Raw genomic sequence first — 22,196 nt, forward strand, 5'->3', positions numbered from 1 at the left:
ATACAAAGCCCTCTTTTGGCATGTAGTGGTTCCAGGCAATTCTCAAAGTTATCCTGCTATTATGATGAAAATTGGCGTCAGGATTGCTGAATCCTGAATCCTATTGCAGTCATAAAGTGTACTTTTGTATGACAGCATCATTTTGTGATGGCAATCCCAGCATGTCCCCAGGGCTGTGTGGGTTATTAAGCAGGGAGATGTAGGAATGTGTGATTTTTGTAGCTTCTGGAAGCTTCTTCTGACTATAATGGTTACAAATCGAGAGCAGATTTTGCAGTAGGAAATATATAAATAGGCACAATACCATTTAAAGAATCAAACAAACATTCCACATCAAAGCATACCAAACTCAAGAAAAATGGTGAATTCTAGCTTCTAACTGCCCCCTCCCGTATTCTCAAATTGACCACTTGCCTGCCCTATTACGTTTGCTAATACTATTATCCACTGTCATTAAATTACTCAACCATTTCACAGTTTGGAAATCCCCCCCTCCCCATTGCCTGTAAACTATTATGGGCAGCAAGTGTCTGATCCAGGTACTCCTTGACTTAACAACTGGTCACTTAGTGTTTGAAGTCACTACAGGCCCTGAAAAAGGGACTTAAGACTCAAATCTTCTTCTTCTCTTCTTTTTCTTCAGCGTTTGTCTCGCCTGGCGAGTCCGCTAATGTCCTTGAGTACTGCTTCCACGCCTCTCTGTCTGCCTCTCTGTCTTAAGACTCAAATTCAAAGTTCTGATATGCCCTACCCCCTGCAGTCACATAACTATGTTTTTGGCACTCAGCAACATTTTTACTGCTGTCTGCAACATTTTGAAGTTACGTAACTGATTTACTATGTTTTTTTCTGAAAACAGCATTTCCAGTTTCCAGGGGGAAAAACAATGGGTTCATTTAACATCTGCAGCATTTGCTCAATGGTGCCTGTAAAAAAAAGGTTGAAAAATCAAGTTGGGTTACGTGATAACCTGCTTTAGAACCATCACGACTTATAACCAAAATCGTGCGGGCTCAATTATGGTGGTAAGTCAAGGGCTACCTTTAGCTCATGTCATCTAAAAACTAGTTACTACAATGCTATCTTTTGAAATACAAGAAATGTAACTCCTTAGGATCGAGTACCATACTTACATATTTGTTTCTAATCTCGTTTAAATTTGCTTTAACTTATTTACAAAATCCCTATATGTGAAAGGAAACAAAATTTAGTGGTATAATGCTTAATCTGCATCCTAAATTCAATCAACTGATTTAAAATGAGTTTGTAGAAGGCTTAGAATCAGAACTGAAAGGACATTTAGTCTACACAGTTTACAGCTTTATTTGGTTCAGAAATCAAAATATGCTTGAAAGCATCCCAGAAAAAGGAAACCTGAAATTGGTTTCATTGTCAAATTGTTCTTAGGAAGTGTTTCTAGTCCTCAACGTGAACCTCCACCATGGGACAATTCTGAATAGGCCCATTGTTTAAAAAGTCTTCCTGCTCCATACAGATAACAGGCTCTAGTGGTGTGATCTGACATGTTTATCAGCGTACTCAATCCATAATTCTTCAGGGCCTCAGTAAGCAAGCAATGTAGCTGAGCAACATAGCAGTCTTTTCGAAGTAGTTGCTGACTTAAGACAAAGCACATTCCCATCCTTTCGAAGAAAGATCGGGAGGATTGCAAACAGACAAGCCAGAGTGCATTAGCTATCGAATGTTTCTAAGAAGAAACGATGGGGTATCCTTTTCTAATTCCAGGGAATCATTTCATGGGTTTGGAGCTGGAGGCTTGAAAATTCCTATCTTCCGAAAATAGCGAACAAGAAAGGGCACCGAGACTACGGTGATGCTGATCCGGACAGGAGCAAACAGTTTGTGAATAGCATAGGCCAATACAAAAGTGCTTGTTCCAGCGGCTAGTTTGGATCGCACAAGGGCTTCATCAAATCCCAGCTTGAAGAGAATAGTGGTCATGTCCACTCCGCTAAAAGGGAGAAGAGGGAGAAACAGACAATATATTAATAGTATGAAAGTGGTGTTTTTTTTTTTTTTTACAAAAGAACTTTATACAGCAGCAGTCGCTAACTGGTGGGCTGCAGCCCACTGGTGGGCCGTGAGAAAATTTTGGTGGGCCGCAGAGAAATCTCACCCCCAGAGCACCCCCACAAAGCAATTAATCCAGGCTGTGCAGAAACACAAGGCTGTTCAGACCACATGGCCCACGGGAACCCTCCCCGCCCACTCATTCCTTACCCGGCAAACTTGTCTGCTAAGTTGCTATTTTTCCTTTTTCCGACCATCATCTGTTCTGCTGTGCCGGGAGATTTAGATTAGCTAGAAAGCAGGAAATGGTTGGATTTCTTGCTTTCTAGCTAGTCTTTAGATCTTCAGTTCAGCACAGCCGAACCTCCCTTCGGACTGAAGGTTTGCTTGCAAGCAAGTTCAGTGCAGACTCACGGCAAGCAAATTTGAGAGACTGAGCTAGCTGATGGCAGATAGATAGATCACTGAATGATTCTGTGAGCAACTCAATCTGCCTGCTTTGCCTGATTTTGGGTAAAAATTGCTCTTTTTTATAAAAAAAATCAATATTTACATGCATGGTGTGTTGTGAGTTAATTTTATTAGTTTGCTTGCAAGCAAATTTTATTTCATTGAGCTAGCAGATAGATCTCTGAATGAATCTATTATTCTGTGAGCAACTCAATCTGCCTGTTTTGCCTTTTTTAAATTCAAAAAAAAACAATTTAAATAAAAAAAAATTTAATTAAAAAATTCAATATTTATATAAATATTTATAATATTTACATAATAAGCCATGCCCAGCCAGTCACATGACCACCAAACTACACCCACAAATTAGGCCACACTCACAGAACCTGTTAGTGGTCCCTGGGATCTAAAATTATGAGTTTGATGGTCCCTGAGGTCCAAAAGGTTGGTGACCCCTGTTATACAGGTACTATTCAACAACCATTTGCTTAGTGATTGTTCAAAGTTTACAATGAAATTTGAAAAAAGTGACTTACAAGTGGTACTTGCACTTATGACTGCAACCCACGGTCCTATAATTAAAATTTGGATACTTGGCAACCGGGCACGTATTTACAAAGATTGCAGCATTCTGGGATCATGTGATCACCATTTACGACCTTCCTGGCTGGCTTCGACCAGCAAAGTCAATGGATTCACTTAATGACTCTGATTCACTCAACTGCAGTAATTCTAACAACCATGGCAAAAGAGATCATAAAATCAGGCATGACTCTCTGTACAACCACTTTGCTTAGCAACAAATAATTCCAATCCCAATTGTGGTTGTAAAGGAAATCTTGGCTGTGTTCCTGTTCAAGTTCATCCAATCTGAAACACTTTGTAGATATTGGAGAAAACAAAGTATTTAGTGTATCCCTCGGGCCTGGAGAAGCCTATTCCATAGATCAGATGACATTAGATAAGCCAGAGTGAGCCTTGCCTTTATTTTCATGTACCTACTTGGGGAAAATAGGAGAAATAAGTCTGCTCTATCTGTGATTGAATTGTAGAATTTGATGTCCTGGTTTGTTAAATAACTTGAATGAGAAGAAAACTGGTGCTGTGGAGTAGGGTTGTGCCATGTTTCAAAGAGCTGACCTAGCCACTCAGTCTATCTAGAAGTGTTTCTCAATATTCGCAACTGGGGCATTCTGGGAATTGTAGTCCACACATCTTAAAGTTTCTGAGATTGGAAAATACTCCTCTCTAGAGCCTCTTGTGCGTCACCTACCAGACCAAGGCAAGGGCTGCAGAGGTAAGTATTGTGTTTGCAGTCTTTATTATCATTAGTAATTTGAATTTATTAGCTACCCAACTTCAATGGTCCTTGCCAAAGGCATAAGTTGAATGATTTTGGTATGAGCTACCATAAAGGGATTCCTGGATGGACAAAACTGGTTTGGGTTAAAAGACCTCCAAATTGGGTGGTTCTAGCTTGTGCTAGAGGCCATACAAAGGCTGTCCAATCTGGTAGCGGTCAGGGATGGAAGAGACAATGGGATTCTCAATAGCCCAAAGTAATTTAGATAAATGTAAAGGTTCCCCTCGCACATACATGCTAATCGTTTCCGGCTCTAGGAGGTGGTGCTCATCTCCATTACAAAGCCAAAGAGTCAGCACTGTCCAAAGACGTCTCTGTGGTCATGTGGCCGGTATGACTAAATGCCAAAGGCGCACGGAACATTGTTACCTTCCCACCAAAGTGGTCCCTAATTTTCTACTTGCATTTTTACATGCTTTTGAACTGCTAGGTTGGCAGAAGCTGGGACAAGTAATGGGAGCTCACTCCATTACGCAGTGCTAGGGATTCGAACCGCCAAACTGCCGACCTTTCTGATTGACAAGCTCAGCATCTTAGCCACTGAGCCACCGCGTCCCTGGCAAAGTAATTAGGAGCTGCCCAAATTCCAGCAGGCCTAAATAACTGACCCTTTTTCACAGTTATAACTTTTGTAGCATCCCCATGGCCATGTGATCAAAATTCAGATGTTTGGCAACTGGTTCATATTTATGACCATTGCTGTGTTCCAAGGTCACGTGATCCTTTTTGCGACCTTCTGATAAGCGAAGTCAATGGGGAAGCCAGATTCACTTAACAACTGGGTTACTAACTTATCAGCTGCAGTGATTCGCTTAACAACTGTGGCAAGAAATGTTGTAAGATGAGGCAAAACTCACTTAACAAATATCTTGCTTAACAACAGAAATTTCGGGCTCAATTGTGGTCATAAGTTGAGGATGACCTGTATACTGATGATAAATTCAGCTTAGCAGTTTTTAAATGAAAAAAAAAAAAGACTTCTCATTTTCATTTTGTAAATGCGGGAAGATCAGAAAGGGAGAACATGCAAATCTGATTTACAGTATAGTGGTCAAACTTCTAATGCACCCATAACAGCAACAATAATAATAATGCTTACCTTGACACAACCAGATAAAACATTCCCAGAGATACCAAAGAAATCCCAATATGAAATGTTACTCCAACAGCTCCGTATTCCTTAAAAATTTTCTTCAACTGATGAGATTTATTTGGTTTCTTCCCATTTTCCTGGTTGGGATCTGTGAGATTTTCTGGAGACGTACCTGTAGTCTGAATATTGGAGGTAAGTAAGAGAGAGAGAAGGCTGATTGTTATTACCATGCAAATAAGCCACTTTGTTTCTAGAGTAACACTTATTTTAGAACATGTTTATTTCATCATTTGGATCCTGTAATTTATGGTGCAGTTTATTCAAACATTGTATTACAAACCGCTGGCATGTAACAGTTGGCCCTTACCCTGCCTATGGCATTCTTCTGTTTGTCATTATATTGGCAGTTAAAACTCAACTGACATAAATGGTCATTATTTATCAGCACCTATCCCCAAATATCAACCAGCATTAGAAATGGTCCTGATTTACAGTGATTGCCTTGTTTAGCAACTGTTTGCAGTTACAAGGGTTATGAAAAAGTAACTTGACAACTACTTTGGTTACTGACCAAGTTGCCAGTCCCCATTATGGTCGCTAAATGAGATCTACCTGTATTTGGGATCAGTGGCTAAAAGTGGGGATATATTTCTCCTATTTCTTCCCCTTGGTTAAGGATGCTCTAAAGTCCATTTGAGAGGTAACATTTTAACATGATGGGAAAATTCCACCAATTGGGGAACAGTGACCTTCAGAAAGATTGCTGTGAAAGGATACAAATAGAGATTTAAGGTCATAGAAAGGAATACTTTATGCCTACTCCAATTGAGGACTTTAATGAGTTGTTGGTGTTCCTCATTTCCCAAACTCATTGATCGCCAGTTTAATTAATTTTTGTGTTGACTTGAAGTTAACTTGTTTTATTCTATTTTTATGATTTTGTAACTCATCTGTAACATCATCTTTATCTTACAAAAGGTTGGCTTCTGCAAGAAGTCCTTGACTTACGATCACAATTAAGCCCAAAATTTATGTTGCAAAGTGAAACATTGTTAAGTGAGTTTTGCTCCATTTTATGCCTTTTCTGGCCAAAGCTGTTAAGTGAATCACTGCAATTGTTAAATTACATAACATAAATGGACATAAACTGTTTCAACTCCTACCCTCAAAACACTATAGAGCACTGCACACCAGAACTAGACACAAGAACAGTTTTTTCCTGAATGCCAACACTCTGCTAAACAAATAATTTCCTCAACACTGTCCAACTATTTACAAATTCTGCACTACTATTACTATTAACCTTCTCATCACTCCTTATCACCCATTCCCTCCCACTTGTGACTGTATGACTGTAACTTTGTCACTTGTATCCTTACAATTTATATAGACTGTTTCCTAGTATGATTTGATTGCTTATTGTACCCTATGACTATCATTAACTGATGTACCTTATGATTCTTGACTCTTGGCAAATGTATCTTTTCTTTCTATGTATACTGAGAGCATTTGCACCAAGACAATTTCCTTGTGTGTCCAATCACACTTGGCCAATAAAGAATTCTATTCTATTCTATTCTATTCTATTCTATTCTATTCTATTCTATTCTATTCTATTCTATTCTATTCTATTCTTTCTATTCTATTCTATTCTATTTCTATTTCTATTTCTATTTCTATTTCTATTTATTTCTATTTCTATTCTATTCTAAACCTGGTTATTAAGTGAATCTAGTTTCCCCATTGACTTTGCTTGTTGGAATGTCACAAAAGTTGATTACATGACCCCGGGACTCTGCAGACGTCATAAATATGGGTCAGGGACCAAGCATCTAAATTTTGATCACATAACCATGGGAATGCTGCAACAGTCGTCAGTGTGAAAAGCAATCATAAGTCACTTTTTTCAGTGCTGTTGTCATTAAACTGTTGTTGAGGACTAACTATATATGTGAGTGTACTGTATGTACCTTTGTAAATGTATTTCCTCTGCATGTACATGTAAAGCACCAAAATAGTGGAATATTAGAATGCAGGATTCCAGGCTTCTTTCCTGATTATTCAAGAGCTGATTGCAAGTAGACATCTAAGAAGACTCGAGTCTTAGGTCTAGATCAAAACAGTGTCTCCCCCCAAAGATTCTGCAAATCCTAGGAGAAGAAAGGGATTTCAGTACTGTTGCAGGCAATGTGCACAGTAATGCTTTTCACCACTTAAGAGGATGCTGATGTAAAATAACTCATCTGGGAACAAAGCTTTTGCTTTCCTGCTCCTGCTGCGTAATACGGTATGTAGGCTCGTAACAAAACATGGCAGATTGCGGAAAGGAAATGGTTGGCGATTGCTTGCTGACAACACTCTTTGCTAGGCCGGCTGAAGAAATAATACGTTACACGGATTTTACAACAGCTCGCTGGGGTCAGAGAGACAGCAAAGATAGCATTCATCCCAGCTTTTAAATGAGAAGTTTGCAAATCACCCAAGCTGCTGTTTTAACATTGACACTGAGTCAAGTACTCTGGGAGCCTACAGATTTGAATAAATTCCCCCAAAGGTGATGCCTACTTTGCAAAATCAATTAAATGAACTCAATAGTAAATATTGTGTGTGTGTGTTTTAGGAAATGGGAGAAGCATGGAAGAGCAAAGAGGAATCTGGGAAAACAGGAAATCTAGCAGACCTGGTGATTATCGTCCTCCAATAGTTCCTCCAAAGATTTCAATTTTTTTTAAAAAAAAGCTTAGGAGAGAGATTTGAGCCATTATCATGGATAGTAAGGAAATATGTTTTAAAGAAATATTTTAAATGTGTTACACAGCAGGTTTGAAAACTATTGTTTTGCATTACTTATTTTAATACTGTATTTTAAAGTATTTTTAAAATCCTGATATTCATATGCTATAAAACGTGATGTTCAGGGGTTGCATGGACCTTTTAAAATTATAATCATTTATTTAAAAAATGGTTGCACAGTAATATACACCTCAGTCTTTCTTATCTTCACATCACAACTGAAGCTTCACAAATTTCCCAGCTACAGCAGCCAAGCATCACACTGACTGGAAACGTGAAAATTAAAGCCTCACATATATGGAGGGCAGTGAATTGGAAAAAGCTGTTAGACCTGCCTGATTGGCACAACTTACAATCCATAAAAGAAGTCAGCTAAGCAGAAGAAGTGATAGGCATAACTCTCTTTTAATGATGCATAAAGATAGGTCCCCCTCTGTGCTACGTAAGTGGCTGCAGACACGGATAACCTGAGACCATCAGAAAGCTTTGGTATACAGAAAGCAATTGAATGTGGACTTTTCTTGATATTTCTTTGACAAGAAAATTCACTGTTGTGCTGCAGGAAATAGTAACATAAACAGTTACACTGGTGTGTTTCTAATTAAGATCAGCACAGGATCACTGACTCATTTTCCACATCACAATAGATTGTAAGTTTAACTTTAGTGCATTTTATTTTATTTGTAAGATTTTTATCACACCTTTATTACTTTATTTGTAACTCAAGGCGGTGAACATATCTAATGCTTCTTCCTCCTCTTTTTCCCCCACAACAACCCTGTGAGGTGGGTTGGACTGAGAGACAGTGACTGACCCAAAGTCACCCAACTAGCTTTTATGCCTAAGGCAGGACTAGAACTCCTGGTTTCTAGACCAGCACCTTAACCACTACACCAAAATAGCTGCTATTTTGCTATTATCCCATGTTCAGGCACAGTGTCATAGACCTCTGAACATCATTTTTTATTCCTTCTTTTTTTGAAAGTTTTATTTGGGTTTTCACAAAAACAAAATACAAATAAAACATCTTTTTTGAAAATAGCATGGTCCCAGGTTATCACTTCTTCATACAGACACCAAACTCAATTTCATGCTCATATTTATATTCTATCCCATATCTTATTACTGTTTTATATTTTCTACATAGTTTTCCCCTCTTTTAATTTTCTCAACTTTATTTTAATTATCTCATCTCAATCAAATCATTATATTTATACTTTTGTCTGTCCTGTTTCAATTTCATATTATCTTTTCTTATTAAACAAATTTTTCCTGTAGTTACCAATTGGAGTATGACACCTTTATATCTTTTAATTTTATCCATTCAAACTCTTATTTAAGCTTCAATGTATACCTTTAAGATTATAGCATTCAATATAATACATAACTTCCAATCAAATTCTGCTTGGTACATTCTTAAAATACACACTATATTCTTTATAAATATATATATATATATATATATATATATATATATATATATATATATATATATATTGAATAAATGTATATTATATATATGTATATGTATATGTATGTAAAGCACACATTCCATTCCAATTCAATTCTATCATTAATATTCATTAAAATCTTAAAATATTTAACATTTCTTTTCAATTAAATATCATACTTCCTTGGGAATACTTATATACTTTCCATAGTTAATTCTTTTTTTTTCCATATTTCTCACTTATATTTTTATAAATCATTACTAATAATTAAAAATGTTCCCATTTAATTCTCTCAATCATTTTAATTCATTTATTTATTACCAAACATTCAACTACATTACAGTAAATATTTTATCCATCATTTTAATCATATTTTCTAAAATTATTTCTGTTTATAATGTAACAATGCTATTTTATGTACCTTTGCAGAATCCCTATTGCAATTAAATTTTCACCCATTATCTCTAAACAAGCTTATGGTTACAATCCTTATATCTTTTCCCAGTTTCTCCATTTCTTGTTTCTGTCTTTTACAACTTCTTTTCCTTGCCTTCTTCCCCCTCTTCTTCTCCCTCCCTTTTACCCCCTCGTTTCTCTACTTCTAACTCTCATCTGTAATCCCCTCTTCTGTTACTTTCTAATATTATACTTATCATTCAAATTATTATTATTCTTTTTGGTTGTTTTTTCTAGTCTTAAACCTTTCACTCTCTTTCCCCCCTTTTCTTTTTTCCCCCCACTTAAAATTATTTGATCATTAAAGATGGCTTTTTCTTTGTCCCAATCTTCTTGTTCTGTAAGTGTTTCTTGTTGTTTCTCATAGTTCCAGATCTCCATTTCTAAGAATTGAAATACGAAGCCAAAAGAACCTCTCCCTTCTTGTGCATCTTTTTTCCATTTTTTAAGTTCCATTTTCAGTTCTTCTAAGAGTGATACCATTTTAAAGACTTTTAAACAACCACCCAGTTAATTTTAGTCATCCAGATACAAAAACCAAAAACCACCAAGTAATCCAAATAATCAAAGGCTGTTTCTTTCTGCTTCTTTTTTCCACTTTCTCTTCCTGGGGTTCTATTATTTTGTTACCAAGTTTCAATTAAGATGTATCTTTGAGGAATCTTGTTGAAATTTCACTGTAAGCTCCTTTTGATTGCAGTTCCATTCCTTAGTTCCAGGCAGTCTCCTCCATTTTTTCAGATCCTGCCCTTTTATTCTTTTTTTTCTCCTTTCCTGCTTTTAAAAACTTTTAAATATCCAGAAATCTTTATTATCCCTTTGACTTTTATTTTCAGCTTAGATGCCTATTAATGTCAAAGTGGATTTTTTTTTTTCAATTTCTTGCTTAAGTCTCTTAGCTGTCAGTATAAGGAAGGGAAGAAAAAAAACCTCAATCCTTTCCCTTCTCTTTCTCTCTTTCGCAGCTTCAAAATCTTCTTTGGAAACAATGTTATTAAATTTAAATTCCAGGGTACCTTATTTGTTGCTTTTGCTGTTTGACCCGGCCAACCAAAACTTTCTCTTCTTATCTTCCTCCTGCACATTATTTTCTGGTCGAGTTCTTCTTTGTGGTGGCCATTTCTGACCACCGCTACAACCGCCTTCGGGAAAGGGAGTAATGGCCAGCTGGGGAGGAGAGATGCGGCTCTCCTCAACCCTGCAGGCAGTCTCCCCCTTCTTTACCACCTCTACGGGGTGGCTTAGCCCCGAAACCAGCCGGCTCAGGGCGCTCCAGCGGCGAGCACGGATCAAAGCCTCGTAGAGACGAGGTTTCGGTCTGTCGCCGAAGAAGCTCAAACCGGAAGCCCGTCATTTTTCATTCCTTTATTCAGTTCATAGGCTGTCAGATTCCCAATGACTCTGGGCACCTTACAATTACAAATAAATAATATAACAAGCCCCCCCCCCAAAAAAAAACCCCATATAAACAAAGAAAACCTATTCAGCAGAAGTTCTAACTTCACTCAGCCCCACACTGGGAAAATAGACCAATCTTTAATAGCTTCTGAAAGTTTTTAGGATGGAAGCCATCCAGAATTAGACAGCTTCCATCAGTTTGTGGGGTCAGGATTATAATTAAAATGTTCAGAAGTTATGGTTTGCACACCCATAGAATGGCTTGCAAATTGTTTTTAAAAGTTGTAGTTTTTTTTTTAATTTTATAGGTTTTTAAAAACAAGCATAACCAAACAAAACATAAAAACATCAAGCTATCTTCCATATGTGTACATACAGTGTGCCGGTTGGTTTACAAATTGTTTTGTGCTTCCATTTCGTAGTCTTCAATTACAATTACATTACATATAATCTCATATTGTCAATCAAAAATCAAATACCTTAGTATCATTATTAATCAATCATTTGACTATACTATTATTCATTCATGTTTTACAAGATAACCATAATTTACTTAGTTTATTTTATAACAGTTCATATTATCACCCCAAATCTATCCTAAAATCATTTTGTAGATATAATAAGAAAGAAGTACATATATTTATTATTTTCTAAAAGTCTACATATTTCATTACTGTACTTTATTGTCTAACCATTGATAGAAAAGATCCCAAATTTTATAAAATTGTTTATCCTCTTGTTCTCTAATTTCAAATGTCAATCTACTCATTTCAGCACATTCCAATATTTTCTTAATGATTTCCTCCTGTGATGGTATTTTCTCATTTTTCCAGTTTTTAGCAAATACAATCCTAGCTGCTGTTAATACATTTGCAATCAGGTATTTCAAGTCTTTACTATATATTTCAGGTAAAATTCCCAATAAAAATATCTCTGGTTTCAAGTCTATATGTTTTTTGTCATTTTTTCCAACCACATGTGGATTTTAGTCCAGTATTTTTTAACATCTGCACAAGTCCACCACATATAGTATTATGAGCCAGGTGTCTGATGACATTTCCAACATTTTTTGGATTTATTCTTGAACATTCTTGCTATTCTTGTCAGGGGGAAATGCCACCTGTAAAACATCTTATACAATTTTTCTTTGTATGCTGTTGACATTGTCATTTTATAATTTTGAGACCACAATTTTTGCCATTTCTCCAAATCAATCCCATATCCAAAATTCTTCCCCCAAGCAATCATAGTTTCTTTAACTTGTTCTTCTTCTAGTTTAATTTCTAATAGATATCCATACAATTTTTTAATCACCTTTTCATCAATACCTGTCAAAATCTTATCTAAGTCAGTCAGTTTATCATAGAAACCTTCTGTTTTTGAATCTTTATCATACCTTGAATGTATTTGCGCATATGAAAACCAATTCATCTTTATACCTTGTTCCTCTAGTTTTTGCATAGATTTAAGTTCACCCTTTTCATTCAATATTTCACCATATGTTTGTTCCTTTTTGTGTATTATAGGATACGAAAATGCTTCAATAGTCGATAACCAGACTGGAATTTTCAAATAACATTGTCTTTTAATCTTCTCCCAGTTTAACCACAGAGACTCCCATATATAATGTCTTCTAAAATACCCCTGTGTTTTAGTTCCTTTGTACCATAAAAAAGCATGCCACCCCAACAACAAATCATCTCCTTCTAATGTCAACAATCTAGTATTTCTTAGTGTTATCCATTCCTTAACCCACATCAGATTTGTAGCTTGGTAGTACAATTCCCAATTAGGCAAACCAAATCCTCCTCTAATTCTAGCATCTTGCAAAAGTTTTAACTTTATTCTCGCTTTCTTACCTTGCCATATATATTTCAACACAATTTTATTTAAATCTTCAAAGTAGTCTTTCCCAAGCCTAATTGGAATTGTTTGAAACAAATATAAAATTCTGGGTAATATATTCATCTTGATTGTTGAAATTCTCCCTATTAGTAACAGTTGTAAGTTTTCCCATTTCGCCAAATCTAGTGCTATCTGCTGTTTAAGTTTAATATAATTATTCTCTTTTAATGTACTACATCTTGCTGTCAAATATATCCCCAAGTACTTGATCTTATTCGTGACCTGAATTTTCAATAGGTCTGCCAGTTCTTCCTTTTGTCTTGATAGCATATTCTTTGTAAAAATCTTTGTCTTTATCTTTATTTATTTTCAAACCAGCCACCTTTCCATATGTCTCTATCTTTTCTATCAATTTTGATGCTGTTTCTAAAGGGTCTTCTAAAATGAAAACCAGATCATCCGCAAATGCTTGCATCTTAAATTCTTCCTTTTTGATTTTTATTCCTTTTATATTCTTTTCATCTCTAATATTTCTGTTTAACACTTCCAAAGTTAACACAAACAACAAAGGTGATAGTGGGCACCCTTGTCTTGTTCCTTTTCTTATATTAATAGAGTCTGTCAGTTCTCCCTCTATCATTACCTTTGCCATTTGCTTATAGTATATAGCTTCTATTGCGTGAATAAATTTTCTAGCAAAACCCATCTGTTCCAACAGTAATAACATAAATCGCCAATTCACATTATCAAATGCTTCTGTGCATCTAGAAATATCAGAGCCATTTGTTTTTCAGGATGTGCCTCGTAGTATTCCAAGGTGTCCAAGATTACTCTCATATTGTCTTTAATTTGTCTCTTTGGCAGAAATCCATTTTGATCAGGATGGATAAAATTATTTAAATATTTTTTAAGTCTTTCTGCCAATATTGAAGCAAAGATTTTGTAATCTACATTTAGTAGAGAAATGGGTCTATAGTTCTTAATTTGTAATGGGTCGGCCTCCTCTTTTGGAATAAGTATAATATAGGCTTCTGACCATGATTTAGGTATCTTCTTCTTTAACATAACTTCATTCATAACTTCTAGCAATGGAAGATTCAACGATTCTTGTAATGTTTTATAAAATTCTGCCGGAAGTCCATCTGGGCCTGGTGCCTTTCCATTATTTTGCTTCTTGAGTGCTTCAATTAACTCCATCATCGTTATATTGCTTTCTAACATTGTTTCAATCTCTTTAGGTATCTGGGGTAACTTAGCATTCTGTAAGTACTGCCTAACTCTTTCTTCATCAATATTCTCTTGCATATATAATTTCCCATAGAAGTCTTGAATGATTTCCTTCTTCTCTTTGCTACCATGGCAAACTTGGCCTTGGTCATCTATTAATTGCAATATTTTCCTTGATTCTTTCTCCTTTCTCAATTTGTATGCTAACCATCTACCTGGTTTGTTTGCATCTTCAAAGTAGTTCTGTTTAGCACCTCTAATTTTCTGTGCTAATTCTTCTTTTTCTATTTGACCCATTTTGTGTTTAATTATATCCATTTTTAGCTTGATGTCCTTTTTCTGTGGCATTTTCTCTTTTTCAAGTCTTTTATGCTCATCCTCTAGGGCCTTAGAGGCTAGTCTTTTTGTAATATTTCTTTTCCTTGTATAGTCTATTATCAAGCCTCTAACATATGCCTTCATTGTATCCCATACATTCTGAATTGATGTATCTTCTTTTTTGTCTTCTCTAAACAAAAATGCCAATTCTTTTTCCATCCACTGTGTGAAGTCTTTCCCCTTTAAAATAGAATTATTTAACGTCCATCTAGATCTTCTTTTTTGTCCTTTCCATTTAATTGTCATTGGATTGTGATCTGCCTAAGTACTTGTTTCAATATTTATTTCTTGAAGGTTAGATATTAATTCTGTTGACATCCATATCATATCTATTCTGGACCATGATAAGTGTCTATTTGAATAGAAGGTGTATTGTTTAGTTTTAGCATTTCTTTCTCTCCATGTATCTTTTAAGTTTATTTCATCTACCATTTAAAAAAAAAAGATTTAGGGAGAGTCTTTCCGTTTGCTTTATTGTTTTCTGTGCTGTATAGTCCAATTTATTGTCTACAATTCCATTAAAATCTCCCATAACTATATTAGCATAGTCCAGTTCAATTATTTTCATATGTAATTTTTTGTAGAATTCTTCTTGTTTGTCATTTGGAGCATAAATTGCAATCAGGAGTGTTTTCATATTATTGTCCATTATTTCCACCATTAGTATTCTTCCATCATCATCGGTATAGATCAATTTTGCTGGGGTGGTCTCTTTAATATATAAAACCACTCCTCTTTTCTTACATTGGGTCAAGGAAGCAAATATTTTCCCTAATTTTGGCTGTACCAACAATTGTTCATATTGGTTTTTAATATGTACTTCTTGTAGACAAATTATATCAAATTTTAATTTCTCTAATTTATGAAAGGTTTTCCTTCTTTTAACGGCTGAGTTAAGTCCATTTATATTAATTGTAATCAATTTTTTCTCTTCCATGGTTATATTTTATAGTTAGGTTTAGCAGCTCTCGTAGATCTTAGTTCACGTTGTTCTTTGGCTTCCACCTTTCCACCTACTGCACCTTCTTCTTTTTCAGTCACCATTTGGCAGTCCTCTTGGAATTCAATTAGTGAGATCTCTTTTTCTGCCTCTTCCTCTTTCCTTCCAAAAAATTCTGTATAAAATAATTCCGCTTTCTCAATTGAGTCAATTCTATGTCTCTGTTCTTGCCATGTGAACATTAAACCTTCTGGAATCAGCCATCTATAATTCACCTCTTTTTTAAGTAGCATTTTAGTCAGGAATCGGTATTCTCTTCTCTTCTCATCTCTCTCACTCTTCTGGGTATTTCTTTCAAGACCACAATCTCCTTGTCTTTGTATTTCAATGTTTTCTCTTTTGCCACTTGCAATATTTGCATTTTAATGGCTTTCTTTGTAAATCTAATGTGAACTTCTCTTGGTAAGCTATTTCTCATCACATATCTTGTGAAGACTCGATAAACCTCATCTATTCCATCCATCATCTTCTCTTGAGTTATTTCCAAAGCTTCAGCCAGTATTTCTATCATTATCATTATCTCAGCTAGGTTTTGTCCTTTTTTCTCGGAAAAGCTCAGTCTCTTTGATAGCTGTGACTTTCTGAAAAGCTCGGGCAAAGATGCCCCGGCCTGGTAGTTGTTCGACCTCCGCGTCCTGGTTCTGGAATCTAAGATAGAATTCTGATCTATCCATCTCCCATCTCAACATACCACTTTTATTTTGTTCAACCACCATTAATCTATTACCAATATCTCCAATCTTCTTGTCTCTTTGTTTATCTTCTTCAATTTTTTGGAATCTCTCATCATACTTCAACATCATTTGTTGGATGTTCTCCACTTTTTCATCGGTTTTCCCTGTTCTTTGTTCAATGTTCTCTGTTCTTTGTTCAATGTTCTCTGTTCTTTGTTCAATGTTCTCTGTTCTTTGTTCGATGTTCTCTGTTCTTTGTTCGATGTTCTCTATTCTCTTTTCAATATTCTCTTGCTTGAATATTTTGAATTCCTTGCATAATCATCTGCAGAGTCACTTTTTCTTGTTCTTTTTCTTGCTTTAACATTGTCTGTATTGAACGTTGTCCTCCAGATGTGGAGAGGAAGAAGTAGAAGTTGAAGAACCAGGAGCTGTAAATTTCCTTCTCATTTTAAGCAATTCAAAATCTTCTTCTAAACTTTAATCCAATTGTGAAGTAGCCAATTATAGTTCAAAATAAAAATAGTAGAAAAAAAAGCCCAATAATAATAATAAAAAAGGGGGGGGAAAAGGGAGGACAAAATTTCTTCAGGTTCTTGTATACCTTAATCCAATCAATAGTTAGATAAAGAAAAAGACTTAAGAAAAAAAGAAAGAAAAAAAAGGAAAAGGAAAAATTCTTCAGGTCCTTCAACACCTTAATCCAATTGAAAAGTCTCAAATAGAAAAAAGTGTATAAGAATAAACCAGAAAGGTAGATGAAAAACAAAAATACCAGGAAAGGAAAAAAAAGGCTTTTAAGGCTTTCCCTTTAAAATAAAAAGAGATTGCACTTCCAAAAAAAGAAAGAAAAGTTGTAGATTTTTGATATGGAACAATATTGTCCTTTAAATCATCTGTCAATTGACTACTTGCTGAGAGGCATTTCTGGTCTCTGAAATTCTCTCTCATGTAATCTAATTTGTAAAATAGCACAACTGATGAGAACTAAATTGCACTTTTATCATTCTACTAGCTCAATACCTGTGCTTCACTATGAAAGTATGTGATCAGGCTTAGTTTTGGGGGAGGAAAATAAGGGGGGAAAATTGTGCCTCTGCCTACCAGCATCCATCGGTATTCATCTGGCTAGTGTCCTTTCAGTTTGTGAGAGAGTTGAGGGCTGTTTGGAAACTGAAACATGGAAACTGAAACAGTATTTGCTGTGTGAGCAAGGACACAGCAAGGAGCCTGGGCGTGGCTTAGCACAACTGTTCTGTACTAAAGCTGGTTGCTCCTGTGAAACTGAAACTCCTCTGATTGTGTTTTGTATTTGGAACAGATTTCTTTTCAGGTGGGGAGGGGGAGTAGAACTCCTTAGCATCAGAGCATGTTAATAATGATATACAAAATACTAATGCTCCGATGGTCATCTCGAAAAATCCTTTCTTAGTGAACACCTAGAAGCCAAGAGGAACATCATGTGCCATAAGTTAAATCACCAGATTCCTCTTTAATCCTTTCTTCAATATATTTGATTTTCTTTTTTCTTTTTTTGCATGACATAACCCCAATACAAAAGTTGTGATTTTAAGCTATGGAAAGCTCAGTCTTGAGCTCTTCCAAAATAGATCGATTTTTTTCATCAGGCAATCTAGGGCAGGGGTCTCCAACCTTCAACTCCCAGAATTCCTGAGCTAACATCACTGGAGGAGGAATTCTGGGAGTTCAAGTACACAAGTCTTAAAGCTGTCATGCTTGAAGACCCCTGCTGTAAACTCTTAGCAGCTAACGTAGATTCTCTCCATGTCCCTTTCCAGTGGTGAGAAGGGGGACAGAACAGTGGTAGAGTTAGTCTCCTTGAATTTTCTCAATGTCTTAGATGACTCCAATTTTCTGCATTATATCAGGCAGGAGAAAGACAATAGTCCAGCTGGAGATATGCTTACTACTTTGGGGTGAATGTTTTTCAAAAGTAGATATTCCTCATTGTAACAACTTTGCAGAAATATTTTTTTTTTTACTGTTTGCTTCCAGATTAGATTCTGAAGGTTCTCCAGACAAGGCCACCCTTTAGGTATTCAAAGGTCCTAAATCAGTGACTTGTGTAACACAAGCCCAGAAGAGGAAAGGTCAGAGCAAGGCAAACAGCCTGTAACATTGCTAGCCAAAAGGCAGCTCAGTGCTTTGGGGAAGAGGTTGTAATTCAGTGGCAGAGAATACCTATACTTTCTAGAGCAGTGATGGAGAAACTATATATGACATTTTGGATGACAAGCCAGCATTTCTCAATACCCAATAATTATTCTCAAAAGCGTGACTTGTTCTTGCACATCTGTCCCAAAGGTGCTTTTTCAAGAGGCAACTGGACTTTCTGGCTTTCCTTTGAAGACTGTCATGCCCCTGGTGGAGACTGACTCTGTTTTGGGATTTGTTATATTTCTGATATACTCTGGGTCATCACAAAGACATTTCGTTTCTCAGCTTCTTCGGCTCTAGCTGGATGGTGGGGAATGAAAAAGCACCTTTGAGACAACGATGACCTGGATGGCTGAGAATCTCCATAGACATTGTTCTTGCACAATTTTCAGAGTCTCTGAAGGCTGCGTGAAAATGGACATGCTCTGGAAGTCGCACAAGAATGGGGCATGTTTTTTTCTGGTTTTTGGAGGCTACAGAGGCCATGGGAGAGCATTCTCCCAAGACCTTGTCCGACCCAGAGCAGCCTCAAGTAGGCTGCAGGAGCCTGTCAACAGAGAGAACATTATCTGAAGGTAAGCAGTGTGTGGTAGATCCTGGGGAGTGCCAGCCTGCAGGGGCAATCACGCCATTCCCCAAGACTCACATGTCTTGGGGAATGTGTGAGGTGGCCATTTTGGAAGAGCAGTGGTGGTGCTAAAGCTGAGGTCAAGTTCTAGGCCTCTACTACAGGCCCAGCCTCGTTGCTGCCGCCAAATGCTGCTTCTCCTCGGGGTGTCTTAGATGGGGTGTGTGTGTAGAGAATTGTTTCTCTTTTGTTCAGGTTTTGTGTGCATGTCATGCTAGCAGAATCAAATTTGGGCACTTTCTGAATTTTTGGCATGTCAAGCCAAAAGATTTGCCACCACTGTTTCAGAGCCAGAACTTAAGGTAGCTTGCACAGCAATTCCTCCTCCAATTTAGTCTGTGACTGGGCTCAGTGAGTTTCAATGGCTGAGAGTTGTTTTGAATGGAGTCTCTTCCATCCTAGGCCTGAGCTACTACAGCATACTGTACTGCCTCTCTGTTGGGATACACAAGGTCTCAGGTTCAAGAGGTGGTTTTCTAGAGCTGAAAGGATAAGAAAATGGTGCCGAGGGTAACCTTGGCCCAAGATTCTGAAAAAAGGAAAAGGCTGAGCAAAGTGAGTTCCTTTCTATAAGTTCACATTTCTTACAAGAGAAGCCAAACAGCTAAAAAAACCCTCTCTCATGTAAAATAGATCTCTGACCAACTTTATTTAACCAATCCCTGGATATCTCCAGAAGGTAAATACCAGCTCTGCTTCTTCCATTGCTTCTTATGCATAAAGGGATTTAAATTAATTAAATTGAATCTGACTTTTTCATAATAGTGCTCAGAAAGGCTGGCATTAAGATACACAAAAATAGTAAATTACAATTAAAGCCCAGGAGTTACTCCAGTCTTCTAATATTGCTTTATTGAATTTTTATGTTGTCAAATCCATTTAGATTTCAGCATTAGCTGAAAAAGCCAAAACTATTTGAATAAAAACATTTTCCTCCAAGTTTTGGAGCTCCTTTCTTATTATTTCTGTGGTGCTAGATTGATTTATTATGTCTGTTGTAAACCACCTTGGATATCATTTCAACAGAAAAGCAGGTACTTAAAAAAAAATCAAACTGGTTGCATCCCATAGTATTCTTAACCTGGTTTCTGAATTACTCCATCTGTGTTTACCCAATCCAATGAATTATAAACTCAGTGGGTTGATTGGTACGTACAGCATGTTTCCAAAATGCAAATCAAAGTTATTACCAAAGTAGCTTATGGTGTTACTGCAAATCACTTTTCTAAATCTTTATCCACTTGCTTAAACATGCTGTATGTAAAGTAAGACAGAAGGTATTTGTTGTTCTTTCTGGAACATACATATTTGTAAGATGACTGCAAAAATTAAGCCAACACAAAAGTCTTATTGTGTGGCAATTTTGACAACCTGGCCCCACACTGATAATTGTGGCCTATAAACCTAAATACATAACATGATGATGGAATTGTAATTCTATCTCTTTCTGGCAGGCACTAGATAATAAAAATTGGTGTAAAGTGTGAGTTCAAGGCAGATAAGTGACAACTGCTCCTTCCCCCCCTCTAATCTCACTCTTTTATCTGTAGCATGCACACAAGACTCTCCCAAAGGATAGCTGAGCAGATTAGGGAGACACAGAGAATTCTTCAGTTCAAACCTGCTAAATATTATTAAAGAGAAGGGGAGTTAAGTGCTAAAGCACGTTTTACAAGCGTCCAAATCTAACTTTTTTTTAAAAAAAAAGTTGTTTAGAAACCTGCTGTCCAATATTTTCTGAAGGTGCTCAGAAAAAAATCTTCCTGTTTCACCTCCTGGGCAATTTTCGTCAATGGAACATTATTATTAATATATTATTATCCCTTATTATTATGAAATCACAAGACACGCCAACCAATTGTTGTGAGTGAACTCACAAGACACGCCAACCAATTGTTGACACTTAAGTCAGTCCAAGTCCCAACGGGGTAGACACCCCGATCCCCGAACTACACAGGCCACCTACGGACCACTCTCCGGTCTTAAAAAGTGGCCGCTTCACTCGTACCGGGCGAAGGCAGCAGTGTGGGTCACCTGATCTCTAGCCCTAATGCACCGCCGGGACCCCTTTCTGCCAATCCAAGAGCGCATTCCCACGCACACGCGCGGCCCCGTCATTCACCCACTTTGGGAGGTGCGAGGTTACCGCGGGGTCCGCCGCGGCTCTCCTCTCCGCTCTTCGCTCCGTCGCTCTTCGCTGCACGCCGGCCTACCTCGGGGCGCAGCCGTTTGGGATCCACCGCCGACGTTTCCAGCTGACTGTACGGGCGGCGCAGCGGCTCGCTTCCAACAGCCGCCGCCAGGAGCGCAAAGTGAGCGGGGTGCCCCACCAGCAGCCCCGATTCCCGCAAGAAGCGGCGCAGGAGCCGGGGGCCGGTTCTCTGGTGCCCTCGGCCGGGAAGCGGACTCTCCACTGCCCAGCTGAGCTGTGCCTGGCCTGGCAGGAACCCCGGCGCAGCGCCGCCGGCCCCAACTGCCCCCGATCGGCTGCCCCCGCCAGTGCCAGCTGCTTGGTTCAAAGCAACGCGCCCGCCGATCGTCTGGAAAGCTCCCCTGGGCAAAAACGGGGCCAGGGCGCAAGGCTGGCCTAGCCAACGCATGGCAGCCAGAGGTGTTGACCCGGCGCAGCCTTCCCTGCGCGGCGCTTCTGCAGCGAGGAAGGCGGCACCTCGGCCCCGAGAGAGAGAAGGGAAACAGCCACCCACGGCCCTCCCTCCTTAAAGGGCCAGCGGCTTCCCGGACGGATTTCGCCTCCCAAAGCAATCCACCACCAAGGAGACGCCGGCTTTCTGGCTTGGTTCTTGCTCTTTTCTCCGCTGCTTGCCGGCCGCGTTCGCACCTCGGGCTCTTTACCCGAAAGGGGTTGGCTCGATTTTTGCCTTGGCGAACTGGGTGAACGCAGCTAATGGATGATAGCAAAGCTTGGAAGCCCATCCTCCTTCGGTATTTATTACGAACTCCATTAAGCAAATCCTGGCTGATCATAATAAGGGGACAAGCGTGTTTCTTTTCCTCCCCTGAAAGGGTGTGAATCTAAAAACCCCAAAAATTTTGATAAAAAAAAAGAACTAAACAAAATAAAAAATAAATGAAAAAAACTAAACACCCATACCCCAAACCAAAAAAAAAAAAAAAAAAAAACCAACAAACACCTCCCAACCCCCCCCCCCAAAAAAAAAAAAAAATAAAAAAAAACAAAAAAAAAAAAAAAACTTCCCACCACTCCTCCCC

General features: G+C 37.7%; 1 protein-coding gene across 2 annotated transcripts; it reads right to left on the reverse strand.

Moving 5' to 3' along the window:
- Window positions 1–1,308: 1,308 nt before the first annotated feature.
- Window positions 1,309–21,897, reverse strand: MIMS2 (mitochondrial inner membrane scaffold 2). 2 transcript variants are annotated; one of them, XM_026664953.2, is made up of 3 exons: window positions 21,092–21,897; window positions 4,944–5,116; window positions 1,309–1,972 (listed from the first exon to the last, which is right to left on the reverse strand). In XM_026664953.2, the coding sequence occupies exons 1-3, from the start codon at window positions 21,563–21,565 to the stop codon at window positions 1,756–1,758; spliced, it is 864 nt and encodes a 287-aa protein (XP_026520738.1). In that variant the 5' UTR covers window positions 21,566–21,897; the 3' UTR covers window positions 1,309–1,755. The 2 variants fall into 2 exon arrangements, with proteins under 2 accessions (XP_026520738.1, XP_026520739.1); XM_026664954.2 differs by having other exon boundaries at window positions 21,179–21,813.
- Window positions 21,898–22,196: the final 299 nt, after the last annotated feature.

The sequence above is a fragment of the Notechis scutatus genome, chromosome 3, assembly GCF_049901735.1.
Source record: "Notechis scutatus isolate UNSWTSFEM ecotype Mainland chromosome 3, rNotScu1.2, whole genome shotgun sequence".
Taxonomy (NCBI): domain Eukaryota; kingdom Metazoa; phylum Chordata; class Lepidosauria; order Squamata; family Elapidae; genus Notechis; species Notechis scutatus.

Coding starts and splice junctions, on each gene's coding strand:
- MIMS2 (XM_026664953.2), bottom strand. CDS start 21,565: ATGCGTTGGCTAGGCCAGCCTTGCGCCCTGGCCCCGTTTTTGCCCAGG. Junction 5,117..21,091: donor GTAACCTCGCACCTCCCAAA/GTGGGTGAATGA, acceptor TCCAATATTCAG/ACTACAGGTACGTCTCCAGA. Junction 1,973..4,943: donor TTTTATCTGGTTGTGTCAAG/GTAAGCATTATT, acceptor TCTCCCTTTTAG/CGGAGTGGACATGACCACTA.